The sequence below is a fragment of the Mus caroli genome, unplaced genomic scaffold (genome assembly GCF_978045245.1).
Source record: "Mus caroli unplaced genomic scaffold, Mus_caroli_1 scaffold_5, whole genome shotgun sequence".
In the NCBI taxonomy this organism is placed as follows: Eukaryota; Metazoa; Chordata; class Mammalia; order Rodentia; family Muridae; genus Mus; species Mus caroli.
The window spans coordinates 36,980,511-37,001,404 of record NW_028227260.1 but is presented as its reverse complement, the minus strand read 5'-3'; the positions used below and the strand labels follow the sequence as shown (position 1 = coordinate 37,001,404).

Below are 20,894 nucleotides of genomic sequence, written 5' to 3'. Positions count from 1 at the left end.
TACTTGGCCCTAGGTAATTTAGCAAAAAAGGAATATTGAACCTATACTGCAGCTCTGACTTCTATTTACTTTAATTTACTTTATATAATGCATTTTCATATGTTGACTCAACTTTAATGGTGGTTTTTGTTTCTGGGGTGTATTTTGGTTACACACATTAATTTATTGGGGCTTTGGAGTTAAAATGAATTTCAATTTCCATTTATATGCTTTTAAGGAATTACATAATCAGGTTATTTGATTCTTTCTGCCTATTTGGATTCTCTTTTAAATTTTATTTTTAATTTATTTTTTACACTCCATATTCTATTCCCTCCACCCACCCTCCAACTATTCCACATCCCACACCTTCTCCTCACCCCCTGTCTCCACTTGAATGTCCCCACCCCCCACCCCATCTGACCTCTAAACTCCCTGGGGCCTCCAGTCTCTTGAGGGTTAGGTGCATCATCTCTGAATGAACACAGCCCCAGAAGTCCTCTACTGTATGTGTGTTGGGGACCTCATATCAGCTGGTGTATGCTGTCTGTTTGGTGGTCCAGTGTTTGAGAGATCTCAGGGGTCCAGATTAATTGAGACTGCTGGTCCTCCTACAGGGTCGCCCTTCTCTTCAGCTTCGTTCAGCCTGCCCTAATTCAACAACAGGGGTCAGCTGCTTCTGTCCATAGGTTGGGTGCAAATTCTGCATCTGACTCTTTCAGCTGCTTGTTGGGTCTTTCAGAGGCCAGACTTGATAAATCCCTTTTCATGAGCACTCCATAGCCTCAATAATAGTTGCTGACTATTACTGGGCCTGTTGCTAGACCTTTTCCTCGGGCTTTGGATTCTCTTATCTTCTGCCAGCCACATTATTCATTAGAGCTTTTAAAATCTCATATTTTAGAAAATTGTAAGCATAATCAAAGGTAGAGCTAAGAGGGACTATCCCTGAAGAGAGGTGGAAAGATTGTAAAAGCTAGAGTTCTTTGTAACTTTAATTTTTAACCCTTATTTTTAATGATGGTTTTTAAACACTTTAATCTCCCTTCTAGCCCACCACCCACTAAAGGTAGTGGAAAAGAGAGGATATGGGGGAAGTGGACCTGCTTAGAAAGGTTCTTTGGAGCAGCTCCCATCTGTGTAGTCTGGAAATTAGCAGTTTAGTTTCTAAGTTAGTGGCAGAGGCAGCTCAGTCCACTAGCAAACACTTAATGAATATACCAGCAGTCCAATTTGGTAGAGTCTGGATAGCAAACACAAATCAGTAGTGGTGGCACTATAGCAGAGCAGCCAGGCCTCAGCCTTGGCACGAGTCAGCAGGAAGGACCAGACCCTGAGGGACACCAGGAAAAATTTTCTGCTGTGTCTCTCTCAGGGAAGCAAAGATCAGTGAATTTGTGAGACTCACAAGTTTTGTATAGCTAGGTGTATAAGTAAGCTTAGCTCAACCTCCGTCAGTGTCCATTGAGACCTATTTATACATCATGTATCCTCCATGGGTCTTGTCTCAGCATGTGTCTTACCTTAGCACATGTCTTGTAGTAGCATGTGTCTTGTGTTAGTACTGTGTGTCTGTCTCACTTGATCGAACTCTGCCAGTCAGCCCAAGTCTGTGGAAGCAGCAGGAAACTGCAGTACACCACCAGAATTTGTGTGTGTGTGTGTGTGTGTGTGCGCGCCATGTTTGTGTGTTTCTCTCTATGGAGTCCCAACAAATGTAGCTCAACTACACATGTAAGACAGATCAATATATGTGTGTTGTTAGTAAAGAATTTTTTTATTACATGTCCTTTCATGTGTTTGTTTTAGCAAAATATCCTCTCTTCTGTGTCTGTTTCAGTGAAATGTTCCTTCATGAGTCTGCCTTAGCCTTTCACCTGTGTCCACTTTGACAAAATGTTCCTTCATGTGTTTGCCCCAGGAAAACGCCATCCAACCAACTTTCCAAAGTTCCCTTAAGTTTCCACTTGAGGTCTGGGTGGGCTGGAATGAACCAGTGTCTTCTGGACATCACAGGACCCCTGCACTCACGCACTGTATAAGACCTGCCCAAGAGCAAGCTGGTCAATATGCCAGCCAGCAGGCCAGAAGACTCCACTCCTGAGTAGCTAAGGATTCTTTATAGCTTCTGGGATAAACTCAGTTTCCTTCAGGTAGGGTGACCATGCTTCAGTGAGTAACCCTCAGAAATACATGGATAGCACAAATTTGGACTTGATGGCTTATTAAATTGGAAAAAAAGACATAAAGTTGAGGGGGCATAGGGAGGTTGGAGGAGTTAAAGAGAAGAGTTGGGGAGAATATGATCAAAATACATTGCATGAAATTCCCATGGAGTAAAAACCACTTTAAAAATCATGAATGGACAATAAAAATTCCAAAGATAGAAGCGCACACGTGCGCATACACACACACACACACACACACACACACACACACACACACGGAAACACAGAGTACAATGTTACCAACCCCTAGTATATTTGTTGTTGTTGTTGCAACAACAAAAGCATCTGGCAAAAGGCAAGGAAGGAGGGGTTTCTTTCGGCTCACGGTTGAGAGTGTGTAGTCCATCGGCTGGGGAAGGGATGCTTGCAGGACCATGAGGCAGCTGTTTGCATTCTATTGACATTCAGGACCCCAACCCATGGAATAGTAGCACCACCTACATTTAGGGTGAGTGTTGTACACCCCAGTTAAGCTCATCTCACAGAAATGACTAGAGCTTAGTTTCCATGCTGATTCTAGATCCTATCAAGTTTTGACTCGAGATTAACCACTACACTTATGTCATCTAATTTCAATAGTTATTGACCCAATAGTTTTTCTCTTTAAGAACGTTTATTTTTTTATTAGTTTTTTACTAAGTGTGTATGTATGATGTGTACAGGTGAGTGCAGGTGCCCTTGGAGGCCAAAGGTGTTGTATCCCCTAGAGCTAAAGTTTACTGTGATCGGGAGACACCCACTGGAATGGAACTTAGAATCCCTGGAAGGGCAGTGCATTCTCTCAACTGCTGATCTCTCTGGCCTCAAACTGCTCTTCACGGTTCATTTTGTGCTCCTTGGACTATTCCTAGGAATCATTCCTAGGAAACCTAGATACCATATCAGCTGTTAAAATGGTGCCAATATGATATCCAGAGTTAACAGTTTCTAAAATGTTGTAGTGCTAATTAGTCCGACAGTATGTTAAACGTTACAGATAAACGTGATGCCCTGGTGAGTGGGAGGTCAGAGGACAATGCTGTGGAATTGACTCTCCTTCCACTGTCCATGGGTTCTGGGGATAGAATTCATGTTGTCAGGCTTACATGACAAATGCTTTACCTTCCTAGCCCTCTCTCCAGTCCCACAATTATCATTTGCATTTGATTTCCCTTTTTTTTTTTTTTTTTTGAGGCAGGGTGCATGTATTTCTGGTGGCCCTCAAACTTAGCATTTGAACTCTTGACCTTCCTTAAGTGCCTTCCAAGTGCTAAAATTGAATTGCTCTTAATGGATCCTTAGAAGACAAGAGTGCTGGGACTTGGTGGTACATGCCTTTAATTCCAGCTTTTAGGAGGCAGATGCAAGAATCTGTTGAGTTCTACATTGTAGTAGTGAGTTCCAAGACAGCCAGAGCTATTTAGTGAGGCCATATCTCAAAAAAGAAGAAGAGGAGAAGGAGAAAAAAGAGGAAGATGACAACCACCACCACCAAGAGTAATATTGTGGTTAAATCACTGTGCTTTTATTTTTTAAAAAAATAAATTGTCCATTGAAGAACTTAGAGTTTTTGAATTCCCTATCCGTCTATTGCTTTGTCGCCTACCTTTAACTTGAAAGCTGAGCACTTTTACTGGTGTATATCTAAGTCTTACGGTTTCTTATCGCAGGGAGACAACTCTGGGTGGATCCATGAGTTCTGTGTCTCAATTGATTGAGTACACAGGTTGGCTGTCCGTGGTTGCAATGCGCTTGGAGAGCAGCAGTACATTGTTGTTGCACTTTATTTTGGACTTCTATGAGAAGGTAGTACACAAATCATATGTTTATGACAGTTAGTCACTTTATAAGCCTAGGATTTAGATTTCATGTATAATCATTAAGGTGTGTTACAATCTTTCCAAGTAGTTAAAATAACCATATTTTGAGATTAATGGTTTCTTTCTACCTAAGTTACTAACTTTAATATAGCAAGTGTTGTTTTATCTGAACAACTGACTTTGATAAAACAGGTATAGAAGAAAGTCTGATTGGTGTTAGTTCAGATGCCTTATATTAACCTTATAAGCAAGCTGGTCCTGGGTAGAAGTCTGTGTCTAGCATCATGTTCTTGTTCATCTATGTTCATTCCTGTCCCCTGGCATACTAAAAGGAAATGTTATGTTGCTTCTTCAGATTTGTACTCCTGACTCTGAAATGCTTGATTTTTTTCCCAGTAACTAGTAGTTTTATAATTTTAGTCCTTTTGTTGTTTTATAGGATTTGACATGGATAAAACTCTCACCACCACAAAGTCCCCATTATATAGTCTTCCTTTTCCCAGTTTTCTACGTGCTTTTTTTTTTTTTAATAGCATCCAAGACCACAATATCACCAAGCACAGGGAGCTGGGCCCTCCTGCATTGATCAAGAACATGCTCCACAGGGTTGCCAGTTTGGTGGGGCTCTTTTTTTCTCATTTGAGGTTCACTATTCGCAAATGACTCTAGCCTATATCATGTTGCTGTCAAACTAGCCAGTACACAGGGTCATCCGATCCTCTCACCCGGTGTGCCAGGATTAAAGGCTTGCACCACCATTCCTAGTTTATATGGTACTGCGGATTGAAACCAGGGCCTTGTTTGTGCTAGACAAACATTCTGCCTCCTGACACATATTTCCAACCTTTACTACATATCTGCTTAGAATGTGTTCCTTTGTTTCTCAGGTTGCCGGGTAACTGATTATGGCAAATAAATATTGGCGAAACTTGGGGAGAAAGAAATGCTTCCTTATTCTAACATAGTTTTCCAGTGCTAAGATGAATTTTAAGATGTGTTTTTATTTGTATGGGTGTTTTGCCTGCACTAACATTTGTACATTATATGAATACTTGCTGCCACAGAGGCAAGAGGGCATCAGATCCCCTGGAACTGGAATTGGAGATGATTGTGAGCCACCATGTGAGTGCTGGGTCCTCTGGAAGACCAGACAGTGCTCTTAACCACTGAGCCATCTCCCCAGCCCCGTAGTAAAAATGATATTTTTTGAGGCAGGACCTCACTGTAAAGCCTTGGCTGACCTTAAACTCATAAAGAATTACCTGCCTCTGCTTCCTAAGTGCTGGGATTAAAGGCGGGCACCACTTGGGCCCACCTAAATTAATAATGGTCTTTAGAAATAATATTAGTAAAGGTTGCTGTTTGGTGAGTTGTATTTTAAACACACCAATAGCAACCCTTTTTATTTAGGAATTAGATAGGTTCATATGTAATTATATACTATTGTTTATCTTATATTGATGTTTCTTTGTATAAACTTTATTAATTAATGGCCAGTAGCTATATATTAATATTAACATTCTTTCCAAAAGGTGTGTGACATATATATAAATTATGACCTTCCGATAGTGGTATTGTTTCCTCCTGTGATCTTCCATTCTGCACTCCTAAGCCTGGATGCCACCATCTTGAACCAACTCTGTTACATTATGTACAGGTACAAGCCCCCATCTCCCTTTAAATGATTCTCTCTTCATCATTTAATTATAATAAAATTCCTATCAATTTTTGCCAGGGTCTTTGGAAATAAGAAACATGGCTTTGGGGGTATATGACTTTGTAATATAAGGCTATGGTAGCTATGTTATTGCTTTTATTATTTAAATTTTTATTGAAGTGTAGTCATTGTGCGTAGTGCTGGTTTTTCTAAAGACTGTTCCTTGCAGAGACTCATGCTCCTTGGTTGGATGGGCTCCTGCATGCCTTTCCTCTTTTACCCCTTCTTGCTAGTCTACTTCCATTCTCCAGTATTGCTTCTGTTTTCTTATCATTTGTATATATAAAGGATATTTTCTGCCTATGTAAAAATATTGGATTCACAAGTGAGAGAAACCATAGTATTTCTCTTTCAGACTGCCATATTTAACTTTATACGTGATTTCAACCTATGTTATGGAGGTATGTTAACACACTAGAACTGTAACTGTGACGGTTTTCCGTTTCCCCTGGAGGGCGTATGGGATTAAAAGTCTTGCTTCGGGATTGGCTTGTTTTGTAATGGCGCTGTTGCACTCAGCTTAGTTAATTACAATTTTCACGTTAAAGAAAAATTAATCATTTGTTGATAATTGTTGAAGTATATGTAGTTTTCTGGTAAAAAGAACATTTTCTGGGAAGCAAGATGACCTACTTATTGCCAGCTATGTGACCGTCTGAGCTTTATTCTTGCCTTATGATCTTCGTAGAGCTTTGTAGAGCTCTGTCAATGTATGTAGAAATGAATTAGATAGCAGTTCTCAGATAAGAAGTAAGATTATGTTTCCGGATTTTATTGTCTGCTCTGCTATTCCTTTAAACTAACTTTTTGACATTTTTTTGTTTTGTGTGCATGTGTGTTTGTGTGTGTGTATAACAATACGTGTAGCTGTCAAAGGGCAAGTTTCAAGAGTCTGTTTTCTTCTTCCATCCTGTCATCCTGTGAGGTCATCAGGCTGGCTGTTAAGAGTCTTGGCCTGCTCAGTCATCCCACTGGCCTGCTGTACCTTATTTTACAGAAGGAAAATGTGTTCCATATCAGTAGTTGGCTTCTTTCTTTAATAATGAAATGTCTTCAACTGTTTGTTTTCTTTCTATTGAGTTATGTTTACAGTAAGAGCACATCTGAAATGTCTGACTCAGTTTTTAAAACTTTTATCATTATTGTATCTGTATATATGTGGATGTGCATGTACCACAGTCTGTATGTGGAGAGCTGAGAGCAGCTTTGTCCAGTCAGTTCTTTTCCTTATACTTGTATGTGGGTTCTCCATATCAAACTCAGGTCGTCAACACTCACGGCAAGCACTTTACTCACCAAGCCCTCTCGTCATTCTCCAGTTCAATTTTGAGCCTCTTTGTATTTACTTTTTTTTTTTTTTTGCAGTACTTGAGGTGGCACTCATGCATGCCGCACAAATGGTCTAATGCTGAATTCCACTTGGAAACCCTAACTTTAAAAGTTCTTTATAGAAAATGTACCACAAAAGTGTAAAACCTTTAACTAGACAACTAGATAATTGTGGTTGTTCACAGTTACATTTGTTTACAATATACTTGTGTGTGTGTGTACACATGCATGTGTATTCACATGGGGGTCAGTGGTCACTGTCAGCTGTCTTCCACTATTGCTTTGCACTTCATTATCTCTAACTGAACCAGGGGCTCCCTGACTCCCTGTACCAGCTAGGTGGTGAGCTCCAGAGATCTACAGTGCTCGGGTTAGGGAGATGTGCAACCAAATCTGATTTTTATGAGGGTGTTAGAGAGCTAAACTCAGGCACTTGTCCTTCTGTGATGGGTATTCTACCAATGGAACCAAAGAATTTACTGTATATTCAGAAGTATTACATCCAAGAGCATTTTTAAAGTGTTGTTATGTTTGCTTTTATTATTAGGTATCGCAATAATTGGACAGCTGCGAAGAAAAACCGCTATTTACAGAAGGTATGAAGGATAAACCTGTGTTAAATGACCATTTTTGTGAATAATCAAGTATAGATATGTGGGACTTGTTAAAAATAAAGTGGACAAGAATAATAGATGTTAATGACTATGCTATCTCTTTCTCATTAGGCAAAATCAGAGTTCAGTCTCAGCAGCAAGATCTGTAAAGAATATAATTACTATTTGACAGCTATGGTTTGTTGTCTATGGACGTCCAGACCATTTAAAGCAGGAGTGTACACTGACCCCCAAACCATAGAAAATACTGGAGGAACACAGTATAAAAGCGCCTTAAATATTGTCTACCATCCTTCTCTACTGAGCTATGCAGCTTCCTTCTTGCTACAGGTAAGTGTATTTAAGGGGTCTTTAGATCTCACATGGTACCACTGACTGTGAAAATAGGAAATGTCATATCTGAGCTGCAACATATGTTCAGATTTTTCAGTGCTAACAAAATTTTGAATTTTGGTAGTGATGCTAGGCTTCAAGGACCTTAGCTATTTATTCTGTAAGAGAGCTTGACCTTGTTACCGAGACTGACTTGTTAACACACTGCGGTGAAGTGAGGGAAGGGCCAACATGAGAGTTCCATGAGTCATTCAGTTCTGCTTCAGGTGTGTGCTGCCAGGGAAGGATACACAATACAAAGCTCCTGCGGATCCGTCCTAAGGTTGAAAGTGAAAGCTAGGCAACACTTTTCTATTCTTCCTTGAAGCCTGTTGATTCAATGTAGTGAAGCTAAGTGGATGTGGCAGGGGTGTGTGTCTTCTTAGATAATTGACACGATTACCGTTTTCAACCTTATTAGTGACTTGGGGATTATTCATAAGGTATATATATTAAATGGGTCCATGATACAATGTGATTACAAATATGCTAGAAGAATTTAGACTCACAAGTTTCTTAACCAGATAGAACAGTGAGAACCCTAACGATGAAAACAGCACATAGTTAGGGCAATGGCCATTGACTAGATGTCTCAAATATCCATGTGATGAGGAAGATCCATCTGGGTCTGTTCTCAGAGTTCAGTGTGTAGTTGGGGAGACTGTCAATAAACAACTTAGCATAAATGAGGATCTTCATGGCTGAGGCAGGAAAGGAGTTTCAAGCTGGTTGGACTCAAAACCAAAACCCCAAACAAAAGCAAATGCCAAAACAGGCTTGGTAGTGCACATGGGAGGCAGAGGTTAGGGGTAAGAAGAGTTTAAGTTCAAAACTAGCCTGGGACACACAGTGAGATATCTCAGAAATGAAGAAAAAAAGGACGGGAGGAAGGAAAGAAGGAAGAAAAATTAAATGCAAAGAAGTGCAAAAAGACAATGTGAAGATTCCATTTTTCCACATATCTCCCAATGTTGATTATCTGTGTTTTTATTTTTATTAAGGGTATCAGATAATACTGAATTGTGATATTGATTTGCATTGCCATTATAACTAGATTTTTCCATTTTTCATATTCATTGGCCACTTCTATATTTTCTTTGTAAAAACTATTCAGACCTTTTGTTCCTTTATTTGTGTGAGGGAGGGAGGGAAGGAGAGAGTGGGGGAGGGAGAGGGGAATGGGGGGACAGAGAGAGAGAGATCAATCTTATGTAACTCTGGCTGACTTGCTTTGTTTAATATGATGATCTAATTCCATCCATTTTCTTACAAATGATACCATCTCATTTTTTATGGATGAGTAAAACGCTAGTGTATATATAGGTATCTGTAACTGCTTCCTTCCCTAGAAAAGTCCCTGAGCCACTCACTGTATTAGGCATGGTGTAAGGTAGAAGCTTCTAGTCTTTGGTATACCCCAGCCAGTGTGGACTCTGCTTAATGAACATGCTGGGAGGAAGATGAACATTCCAGTATTCTTAGGTGGTTGGTTATGGCTAGAATGTCGCTTTTTTGCTCTGCATGATGTCTTGGAGAAAGAGAGCCTTGAACCCTTAGCCATAGTCTCCAGGAAGGAGGAGGTCATGGGTTCAGTGTCCCAGACATTTATTGGTCTAATTGAAGTTTAATAGATTCTTTAGTTAACTTCTTTGTTAGTTTTTACCTTCTTTTTTTGTTTGTTTGTTTGGTTGGTTGGTTGGTTTTTTTGAGGCAGACACATCAGAATAAATGTTGAGATATCTTAAAACAAACAAACCAAAATATTGGATATCACTACATGGGTCAAATTCTGTGCCTCTTTGCTTAATAACTTTGATCTGAGACAAGCTTTTTAAAAAAGTTTTGGTCTTCAATTACCTTGTTGAGATTTTGTTTTGTGTTTAGGACAGAGTTGGTTTCCTTAAATAGCATGGTCTAGTCTTAAACTCTTTTTTTTTTTAAGAAAAGATTTATTTATTTAATGTATCTGAGTACACTGTAGCTGTACTGATGGTTGTGAGCCATTCGCTCCAGTCAATCCCGCTCGCTCTAGCCTAAAGATTTATTTACATATGTAAGTACACTGTAACTGTCTTCAGACACACCAGAAAAGGGCATCAGATTTTATTTACAGATGGCTGTGAGCCACCATGTGGTTGTGGAATTTGAACTCAGGACCTTCAGAAGAACAGTCAGTGCTCTTAACCGGTTGCTGAGCCATCTCTCCAACCCTATTCTTAAACTCTTAACCCTCCTCCATCAGTCTAGTGAGTTCTGGAATTACGGGGAAGTACTGTCATACCCAGCTCCCCTTATCTGCTAAATGGGAATGGTAATACCTACTTAATTGTATCGTAAACAGTATATTTCATGATGTATGTGAATCTCAGTATGCTTGGCATAGAGCGATTGCTTGGATAGTGGTAGTTATTATGTATTGATTAGTTTGCATCATAATTCAAGAATAGTTTGAGAATTTTTCATTGGTAGTCATTGATCAGTACTTGAAAGCAGTAAATAGTTCAAAGCCAAGGATAACTCCTTCCTCAACAGGGCTTACAATGTCTGGGGGCCAATTTTGGTTTTCATCAATTGGAGAGTAGGCATGCTGACATCTAGTGGCTAGGACCAGAGATGCTGTTAAACATCTTGGTATACAGGATATTCTCTCAAGACAATTTCCTGGTCCCTATTTAAAAAATTTTTAATATAATATCTATCTCCAACATGGCTTTTGTTTGCCATTAGTGTATGAAAAGCTGTTTTATTCTTCTTTGGTGTTTGCCATTGTATGAGTTTAATTCCTTATTATTAATGATTTGCTTATAATTTTATTAAGATATACTTGTATATGCAACACTTCACATATATACAAGTATTCTGTTGGATAAAGACACGACAAGTGGAATTGGTGTCAATGGTACATTTTCTAAAAGATTTGTGAAGATTGTTAATTTGCTTTGAAGAAGAAGTTATATTGTCTTCTATTTCCACTAGCAGTGAATGGGTGCTCAGCTCTCCATCCTCTCAATGCAATTGCAGCTGCTGTAAGTCTTAATTAGAAAAGTATATACTGAATCCTTGAGAGACAGAGCATGAACGAGAGACACTACGTCCATTCAATCTACAGAGTAGTGAACATTATGAACTTGAACATAAGTAAACAAATTTAAAGGGTTAGAAATTCCTATTACTTTAAGTCAGAAAATGATTTTCCAAATGCCTAGTGAAGGTTTATTCTGGAAGGTAAAAAGTTTAGCAGCTTAGAGAGTACATTTGGCAAAACATGAAACCACCATTTTTGTTGGTTCTTGATACTGTTTCTATATAGTTCAGCCAACATGGGTTTAAAAGTAATATAGTAAGCTGGGCACTTAGAGGCTGAGATAAGAAGACTGTGGATTCAAGGGCAGCCTGGACTACATTGTAAGGTTAAGAACAATCTGGGCTATAAAGTAAGATCCTGTCTCACAAACAAAAGTTAAAGGGAATCACATTCATTACCCATCCCCCCCCCCCTCTTTTTAAAGAAAGGGTCTCACTTTGTAGCCCAGGCTGGCATGGAACTTGAGGCAATCCTCTTACCTCAGCCTCTCAAGTGCTGGGGTTATAGATATGAACCACCATATATGACATTTATCTGTCTTTTTGAAGAGTGTCTTGAGCCCTAGTCACCAGCTGACAACTATCTAAATACTGTATGGTTCAGGTGTTGCTTATAACCTCTGATACAGGGGTGCATGATTTCATTCTAAAATTTTACCTTACTGATGTGTTCAGTTGTAAAAATTGCAAATCGATAAGATTCTCAGTATTAATAAGCTTAGCCGTTGGAAGTATTTTTTTTATTTTAAAAGCTTACATTTATTCCTGTGTGTGTGGGTGGGGTGGAGTGGAGCTCACCTGTGCCCTGACGCTCATGTGGCGACACTCGTGTGGGGGTCAGGGAAGGAACTGTAGTAGTCCGTTCTCTCCTTTGATCCTGTGGGTTCTAGGAATTGAACGGAGGCCTTCAGGCTTAGCAGGAAGCACTTTTACTCACTAAGGCATCTTGCTGGCCTTCTTGGGTCTATTTTAAATGTGTATAGAACCTACATAAAAGAATTCTATTTTTGTTGTTTTGGAGACAGGAGTTTTTAAAAGTTTGAAAAGACATAGGTGGCCATCTGTCTTACAGGTCTGTTCAAGAATGCAGTAGGAAACAGAGGGGAGCTTTTCCGGCAGAGTCGTAGTCCAGTAAATCAGCATCTACTAGTGATGTCTGCGTTCTTTGTAGAGAGTAGTTTTTATAAGAGGAGGCCTGAGTGAAGAGTAGGAATGGGGACCAGGGCGTTGCTGGAGTCTACACGAGATCCTGAGGATGATTTTTTTGTACAGGTGGTTCCAATGGAGACTAATAGAAATGGACTGCTTTGACATGTGCTTAGTGCAGGCAGGACTGCTGATGATAGTGATTGAAAAGGAGGAATGACCAAAGGACTTGTGTTTGGGTTGGCGGGATTCTGTATATTAGTAAGGGGAATTCTAATGGGCGAACTGGAGGTGTCACCTTGTTTATGAAGGAGGGCAAGTTGAAACTGTGTTTTGACCTATTTAAGTCTTGGGTGATGATAGATACTCAGGACCAAAGACAGTTTGAAATAGTGACTTGGAGCACAAGAGGAAAGGTTGGAAGTTAGAGAAATGAATGAAGTATGTAGTTAGTCAGCTTGCTCTGTATCTCATCATTTCCTAAACCGCACTTGGTCAATCCTGTGTGTATCAGAAGTCAGCATATGGCTTGTGACCCAGGTGCCAACACAAAGTTTTTGTTCTTTGCTGTTTGAGAGTGCAGAGGCCGGCTGCCTTCAGCTACTGCTGAATTGCAGTAGCTTGGCAAAAATTTTCTAGAGATACTGTTTAATCCTCCAGAAACAAAATGGAGAAGATGAGAAGCAGAAAAAAAAAATTACACATTCCAAATTTGCCTGAAGCAGGAGCCAAAATTCTGCTTGATTCTTGATATTGGTAGGCTCTAGGAAAGCTCTGCAGGTGACAAGGTCCATAGATACTGAGCTCTCATCAAGTGATGTAGTATCTGCATATAACCAACCCATGCACCCCCTCTGATGTACAGATGCTTCTCCACCTGGAGTGAGATGTTTCTTCTGCTGGGTTCATGATAAAGTTCAAATAAATATCTTTTATAATATTTTTATTGGATATTTTATTTACTTACATTTCAAATGTTGTTACCTTTCCTGGTTTCTCCTCCAAAAACCCCCTATCCCATCCCTTACTCCCCCTCCCCCTGCTCACCAACTCACCCACTCCCACTTCCCCGCCCTGGCATTCCCCTACACTGGGGCATCGAGCCTTCACAGGACCAAGGGCCTCTCCTCCCATTGATGACTGAGTAGGCCATCCTCTGCTACATATGCGGCTGGGGCCACGGGTCCCTCCATGTGTACTCTATGATTGGTGGTTTAGTTCCTGGGAGCTCTGGGGGTACTGGTTGGTTTATATTCTTGTTCCTCCTATGGATTGCAAATGAATATCTTAAACTGAACCATCAATAAGTTGGAAACTGTCTTTAAGTCACCTCTGAAATGTTTATGTAATACAGTGTTTATTGTAATTACTTAACTAACCATTCCATAATTACTTATTATGTATCCAGTAGAGAGTAAATTCCATGTAAAGAGTTGTTATAAGAGATTGTTTAGGGAACAGTGGTAAGAAAAACAGCCTGTGCGCGTTCAGAACCGACAGTACCATTGTGCCTTGTAACAGTATACAGTTGCTAGGTGAACAGTGCTGAGCCCAAGAGTGCTATGGGGATACAGCAGGGCGTGCCAGTACATCATTCCACGTATGTGGACTCAGCATACTGCCGAGTAGCAGATTCAAGTTTTGACTGGAGATTATATAGTATTTACCCCAATAGTTTTGATTCTAGGTTAATTATCCATAGATGTGGACTATGTAGCTATGAAGGGTCACCAATCATCACCTTTACACATGGGAGGCTGTCATCAGTAGCCGTTAGATCTTTTAAGAAGTGCTTCATTACTAGCACTTTGGCATGTGTGTGTGTGTGTGTGTGTGCGCACACACACACACGCGCACACAAAATGCTTTTGTCAATTTGTAAATACTAACATAAAAATGTTAAAGATATGCCTAAACCTGAAACCACTCATTCAGGATTACAAAGTAAAAATGCTAAGTATGAAAAAGCATCGTTGAGGTGAAGATGTAGTCTGGCAGAGAGCACCTACCTAGCATGTACAGGGCCCTGGATTTGATTTCCAGTACTTCAAAAACAAAAGGATGACTGTATAGCAAACTCATTGCATTGTAACAGTTTAATATGCAGGATTGTCTAGTAGCAATATTCAAAAGTATCACGTCTACGAATACAGTAATGTTTAAAGCCTAGTAAAGACTTAGTCTCACAGAATCGACTGTAATACTGCTTACCTCGTTAAGATTTCTTTATTCCTTTTTAGTGCTCATTTTTTACTTTTTTTTAAACTTAGCTTTCAAACTGTTGGGCTTTATCATTGCATCTTCCTACCTCTTTTGATGACCTTTCTCCTGCGCTTTTCCAACGCCCCTGCTCCTTTACGCCTCTCCCATCCTCTCCAGTAGCTCCCACCTGCTTCGTCTCCCACGAGTTCCACCATTCTTTTTCCTTCCCTCTCTCCTTTCTTAACACCCCATGTCCTCATACTCTCCTTTCTAGTTTTAAACTCCCCTACACACATACATGCATGTGCAGAAATTAAATGTGGGATTTTGGGGGTTAGGGAGATGGCCTCGTCAGTAAACTGATTGCAGGGCAACAGAATAACTTCAGTTTGATCCTAAGCACCCACATTTTAAAAAACAAACAAACAAAGCCAGTCCTGTACTTGTAAACCAGTGCTGGAGAGGCAGGTGGATCACTGGGGCGCCAGCCAGCCTTCTCTAATGAACAAGCATCAGGTCACTAAAGAGATGCCCTTTCAAAAACAAGGTGCTTGAGGAGCCATACCAGGTTCCCTCTGATCCTTACATATGTGCACATGAACATATGCACACAGATATACAGGGAATCTAGGATCCACATGGGAGAGAAGAGATACAGTATTTGTCTTTCTGAGTCGGGATTATTCTGCGTAAGGAACTACTGATTTAGATTCCCACCCATCTTCATGATTTCCGTTTTCTTTATGGCTAAATGAATGCAGTTGTGTGAATGTACCACAGTTTTTTTATGCATTAGTCTATGGATGGATATAAAGGGTGTCTCTGTTTTCTCACTTTTATGAATAGTGCAGAAACAGACACATATATGTTCAAGTATTTCATACTGATGTCCACAGTAGCTACAGCCATTTACTTTCCAACAAGCAGTTAATAAGGGAGCCTCTTTAGCATTTGTGTTGTCTCCTTTTTGTTTGTTTGTTTGTGATTTCTTTTTATTTTATGTATATGGATGGTTTGCCTGCCTGCATGTATGTATGTATTTGTGTGTGTGTGTGTGTGTGACCGATATGTTTGGTGCCCCAGGGGTTATAAAAGGTCCGATTCCCTGTAGCTAGAGTTACAAAGGATTGTAAGCTACCAGATGGGTGTGAACTGAATCCTGTGCAAGAGCAGCAGCGAGTGCTCTTAAGTGTTGCGCCATCTCTAGCCCTGTGTTTTCCTAAAGGCCGTTCTGACTTGGGTGAAATGGAATGTCAAGGCAGTGTTAATCTTTATTTTCCTGATGGCTAAGGATGTCAAACAGTTTGTAAAACATTTATTAGCCATTTGTATTTCTTCTTTTGGGAATTTCTTGTTTAGTTTGTTACATTATTGATTGGATAGTTCATTTTTGTGGTGTTTAATTTTAGTCCTTTAGATATTCGCTGGCTGTCTGCAATTTAGCTGACAGAGATTGTGTCTGATTCTGTGGATTATCTGCTGGTAGTCTTCATTGATGTGCAAATGCCTTTTAAGTTTATGTACGCACACTTGTTAATTCTGGGCATTGTTTGCTGTGCTATCAGAATCCTTTCCAGAAAGGCTTTGCCTATGCTTATATTCTAAATGTTTTCTCTCTAGCAGCTGTAGAATTTCAGGTCTTATATTGAGGTCCTAGGTTCATTTTGGATTAATTTTTGAAGAAAGTGAAAAATGGGGATCTAATTTCATTCTTTTGCATGTATAAATGCAGTTTTCAAGGCAGCTGTGATAAACACCAAAAATTCAAGTAATCCTTTCCAACATATTGAAATAAGACTAGAAACCAACAGTAAGAGAACCTACGCAGATACCCAGAGACTAAAGAATATACTTTTGAATATATGGATTTTAGGAATTTAAAAATTCCTAGAACCAAATGAAATCATAGCATAACCTACCGGAACCTGTGGGATACAGCTGAGCATTTCTAGAGGGAAAGCATATAGCTATAGGTACTGACTTAAATAAACCATACTAAGGTCTGGAGAGATGAGCCAATGGTTAAGAGCTCTTACTGATTTTGCAGAGGACCCAGCTTCTGTTCCCAGCAGCAGTGTGGTGGGTTACCCCCATCTGTAACTGTAGTTCCAGGGGAACCTTTGTAAGCCCCAGACATATGTAGTTCGCATAAACACTTTCAGGCAAAACACTCATGTGTATTGTAAAAAATCCTCAACAGCAGTTAAAGACAGTGATCTCAAACTAATGATGTACAAGTTTCTAGAAGCATAGTAAATGGCAAGAAATAATAAAAATGAGGACAAAAATAAATAGAAACTAGAAGAGCAATAGAAAAAAATCAATGCAACAAAATGTTGATTCTCTGAATTGATAAACAAAACTGACAAAGGCCCAGCCAAACTAATTACAAATCAATAAACTTAGAGGTGAGCCTTGCTTTATTACAGTGGACTCCAGAGAATCCCGGGAGCATGGAGGTGACTGAACAATATGGAAAAGTGAAAATGGTATTTTTGTCTTTAAGGTGAATTCAAATACCACATTTCATAGGGAAAAGTGTTCTTTAACACGCATCAGTACTTTAATGATTAAGTACAGAATAAGCACAGAATAGCATAGATTAGCTAAATTTAGGAGCTCAGCTATCCACTCTGCTTTTCTTGCTCATCATTGTGCTTCAGGAGTCCCAGCAGATGGTAGGCCTAGAACTTAGGGAGATGAATCAGAGTGGGAAGAGCCATGATTATTATCTGATGACTTTGCTAACCTACTGTGTTCATCTCTATGATTCCTCATTTCCTTTTTTTTTTTTTTTTTAAAGGAGAGCCCAGAAGAAATGACGGAACACCTGAGCTCTATTCAGGTAAATAAACTTACTCCCCTCACAGAGGGACTTTATGTAGTTTAGAGATTTGTATGCCTTTTCTTTTTTTCTTGGTCTTACTCCTACTGCCTCCAAAAAGTGAAAATGAAATGGTTGCCTTCATAATGCAGTCAAATAACTTTTATCGAGATTTCTCGGCATAGACCTATGTTGTGTCTAGGATATAACTCTTCCTAGCTTGACTCTTGCTATTCTGATCATTCATTGTCTCATGGAATAGTAGTTGTATGTGTCTAAAACGAACCTGATATAACTGCACTGTGGACAGTGTTTTCATTATCCTAGAAAATCCTCCTGTGTACACAGCATAGAGAGAGAGTGACATAATATCTTTTGTGTCCTTTTAGAGACTGAATTTCTAGAGTATGAGAATAGTGAAGCATTTCCATTTCGTAATACTTTGTTCTCATGAATGTTTTACCAATATAATGAAAGCAATATTTAGCGCTTTGATTTAGTGATTTAGTTCTAATCATGAACTAAGCTGGTTTCAATATGCATCTAGTATGTCTTAAACTTTTCTGAGGAAAGAAAAGGAAGTAGGGAACAAGTATCCATGTTCAATCAGTAATTGTCCCTTTTTTTGTACCTGCAGGGGAAGAAATGGAACTGGTATTTGGACTATTTATATTCAGAGGGTTTTCAGGGCTTAAAACTTTTCATAAAAAGCAGTGTCCATAGTTCTGTACCCGAACCAGAGGAAAACACAGAGTGAAAATTGGCATAAACAAACGCCATGCTGGACTACATTTCTCACTGCTAGAGAGGCTAAGTAGCTCAGCATGAGTTTCCATTTCGCAAGCCGACTGCCATTTTTAAGGAGCACTAAGCCTTCTGTCCATAGCTCAGGAGAGCCTTGGGGTTGACTAACTTAATTTTAGTATTCAGATTTTAAGGTTACCAATGAAAAACAACCCTTTCTCATCCAGTTCTGCCTTCACTGAGATAGACATGAAGAGACACATCTGCTTTCTCGTAGGCAATTTGCTTTGCATTTTCGTCTGCTGTGTTAGTGGAAAAGAACAAGTAATATAAATGAAGTTACTCCTCAGACATACTTATGCAGAATCCTCTGCAGTCTCTGAAATCCTGGGGATATTTTGCTTTTCTAAGATACTAATAATAGAATGCAGCACATGTGACTCTTGACAGTCCCAGGAAGCTGATGCTTCCCTGGGCCTGTAGTGGCAGTAAGTTTATGAGGGAAGGGAGGGAAAAAGATAAAGAAGTTCTATTTTATTGGTTTGATTTCTTGAAAGCACTATATTTGAATGTTTATGTGTATGTATGTATCTATGTATATATTCAGATTTTAAATTGCTGGGCCTAAATAAACATCTTCAGCTTCAGGGGTATTTCCGAATTATTTTTTTTTAAATTTATACCAGGAAAAATCCATTTTCGCTAAAAATTTGTTGTAAAATGTTGTTTCATCACTACTGAACAACTTCTATTTACTACATCTACATTGGTAATAACACCTGATTTCTCAGTGGAGACTGTGAAAGCCAGAAGGGACTGAACAGATGTTCTATAAGCTTCCAGAGACTACAGATGCCAGCATAGACTACTATACCCAACAAAACTATGATCCCAATCTTCAGCGAGAGAAAACCATTTCACAAGAAAGCACATTTCAGCAACTCCTGTTCATCCATCCATCTCTACAGATGGCACTAGAAGCAATTCTTCACCCTGAAGAGAAGCATACAATTGAGGACACAAGGAATAAATACCCCTAGAGCACTTAGTCGAAATGGGTGGGGTGCAATTCCCTTAAAACAAAGGAAGTTAATAAGCACTACTCATTAATAATTTAATATTAATGGCCTCAGTTCTCCAATAACATGACTTAGAGACTGGATTAAAAAAACAGGATTCGTCTTTTTGCTGAATTCAAGAAACATACCTTACCACCAAGGCCAAACATCACCTTATCATAAAAGAATGGGGAAAAAAAAGGTATTTCAAGCAAATGAATCCAAGCAGCAAGCAGGTATAGCTGTTTTAATGTCTGACAAAACAGACTTCAAGTCAAAGTAATTAGAAGAGGTACAGAAGGATACTAGCTACCCATTAAAGGAAAAATCCATCAAGAGGGTTTTCCAATTACAGTTAATGTACTGTATTAGTTAGGGTTCTCTAGAGAAACAGACCCGATAAGACAAATCTATTTGGAGTTTATTAGAGTGGTTTACAGGTCATGGATCCAGGAGTTCAATCCACAAGGCTGGATGTCTCAACAGGTCTTTAGTATACACCAGAATCCTGAAGAAGTAGACTCTAATACTGGTGAAGTAATGAACTTGTCAGTGAGAGTGAGGGCAAGAAGACAAAAAGAAAAACGTTTTCTTCCTTGTCTTCTAGTGATATTGGCTTCCATGAGAAGGTGTGATACATAGTTGAGGTGAGTCTTCCTAGCCCAGATGATCTGACTAGCTAAAAAGCACGCCTAGGTGTGTTTAGCTCCTGGGCTTTTAGTTAATTCCAGTAGTCAAGATGACAATAAGGAGTAGCCACCACATACATCAAGTTCAGGTCCCAGCACCCACACAGAGAGTCATGGTCACCTGCAACTCCACTTACAGGAGATCCAATGTCCTCTTCTGTCCTCCTTGGTCACTGAGTATACATGAGGTACACATACATACACACAGGCAAACATTCACCCATATAAAAGTAAATATATATTTTAAAGAGGACAGAAAAGGAAAGAAGAAAATATTTTAAATTATAGCAGTGCCGTAAGCTTGATGCAGATCTACATCCAAGAAGCTTGAGAAATGTTAGCAAATCAAATTTAGTCATATATTGTACAAGAAAGAATTAATTATATTCCATGGCAAACTGTGATTCGTTCAGGGATGCCAGGTTAATTTAACATGCAAAATCAGTTAATATGTCAAGTCCAAATGTTCTTTTCAAAAGTAAAGACAATCTAATAAATGCAGAGACATTCCATGTTCATCTAAAAGACTGAATATAGTTAAGGCAATATTCACCATGCTTTTCTACACTTTAATCTTTTTTTTTTTTTTTGAATCCCAGCTGGCTTTTATAGAAACCAATAAATTGGTTTTAAAATTCAAATAGGAGATCAAATAAAGGGAACAAGAAGGGTTGAGGGAGGGGGGCAAGAGGTCACATGTAAAGTAAGGGTAGGAAGAAGTCCGAGCAGATTGGGGGATGTAAGAGGGATAAGAGAAGAAGGTGGAGAAAAGTAAAGATTTATTTGAAAAATGTTGTCCAGTTTTATAGCCTGAATAGTACTTCCTTTATGGAGTCAGTTGGGTTAAGATCTGGGGGTCTATTAAAATCACAGTGTGGTGATGAGGGATAGAGAGATGGCTTAGCAGTTAAGAGCACTTGCTCTTGCAAAGCACCTGGGTTTGGTTCCCAGCACCCATATCAAGTGTCTCACAACTGCCTGTAACTCCAGCTCCTGAGTATCTGACACCCTCTTCTGACCTCTGCAGGCATTTGAATGTGCATGTGCATACACACATAAGCAAACACAAAAAAAGGAATAGATACAGATTAATGAAGTAGAACTGAGAA

General features: G+C 39.4%; 1 protein-coding gene across 1 annotated transcript in view; it reads left to right on the top strand.

Annotated features, from left to right (window-relative positions):
- The window catches only part of Cenpi (centromere protein I), a 54,662-nt gene extending 35,978 nt beyond the window's left edge, over positions 1-18,684 (top strand). Inside the window, exons 18-23 of the mRNA XM_021153340.2 lie at positions 3,857-3,992; positions 5,539-5,663; positions 7,600-7,648; positions 7,778-7,996; positions 17,274-17,315; positions 17,932-18,684. Coding sequence (XP_021008999.1) covers positions 3,857-3,992; positions 5,539-5,663; positions 7,600-7,648; positions 7,778-7,996; positions 17,274-17,315; positions 17,932-18,051 — 691 coding nt within the window. The 3' untranslated portion in view covers positions 18,052-18,684. The remainder of the gene's footprint in view (positions 1-3,856; positions 3,993-5,538; positions 5,664-7,599; positions 7,649-7,777; positions 7,997-17,273; positions 17,316-17,931) is intronic.
- The last annotated feature ends 2,210 nt before the right edge of the window (positions 18,685-20,894 follow it).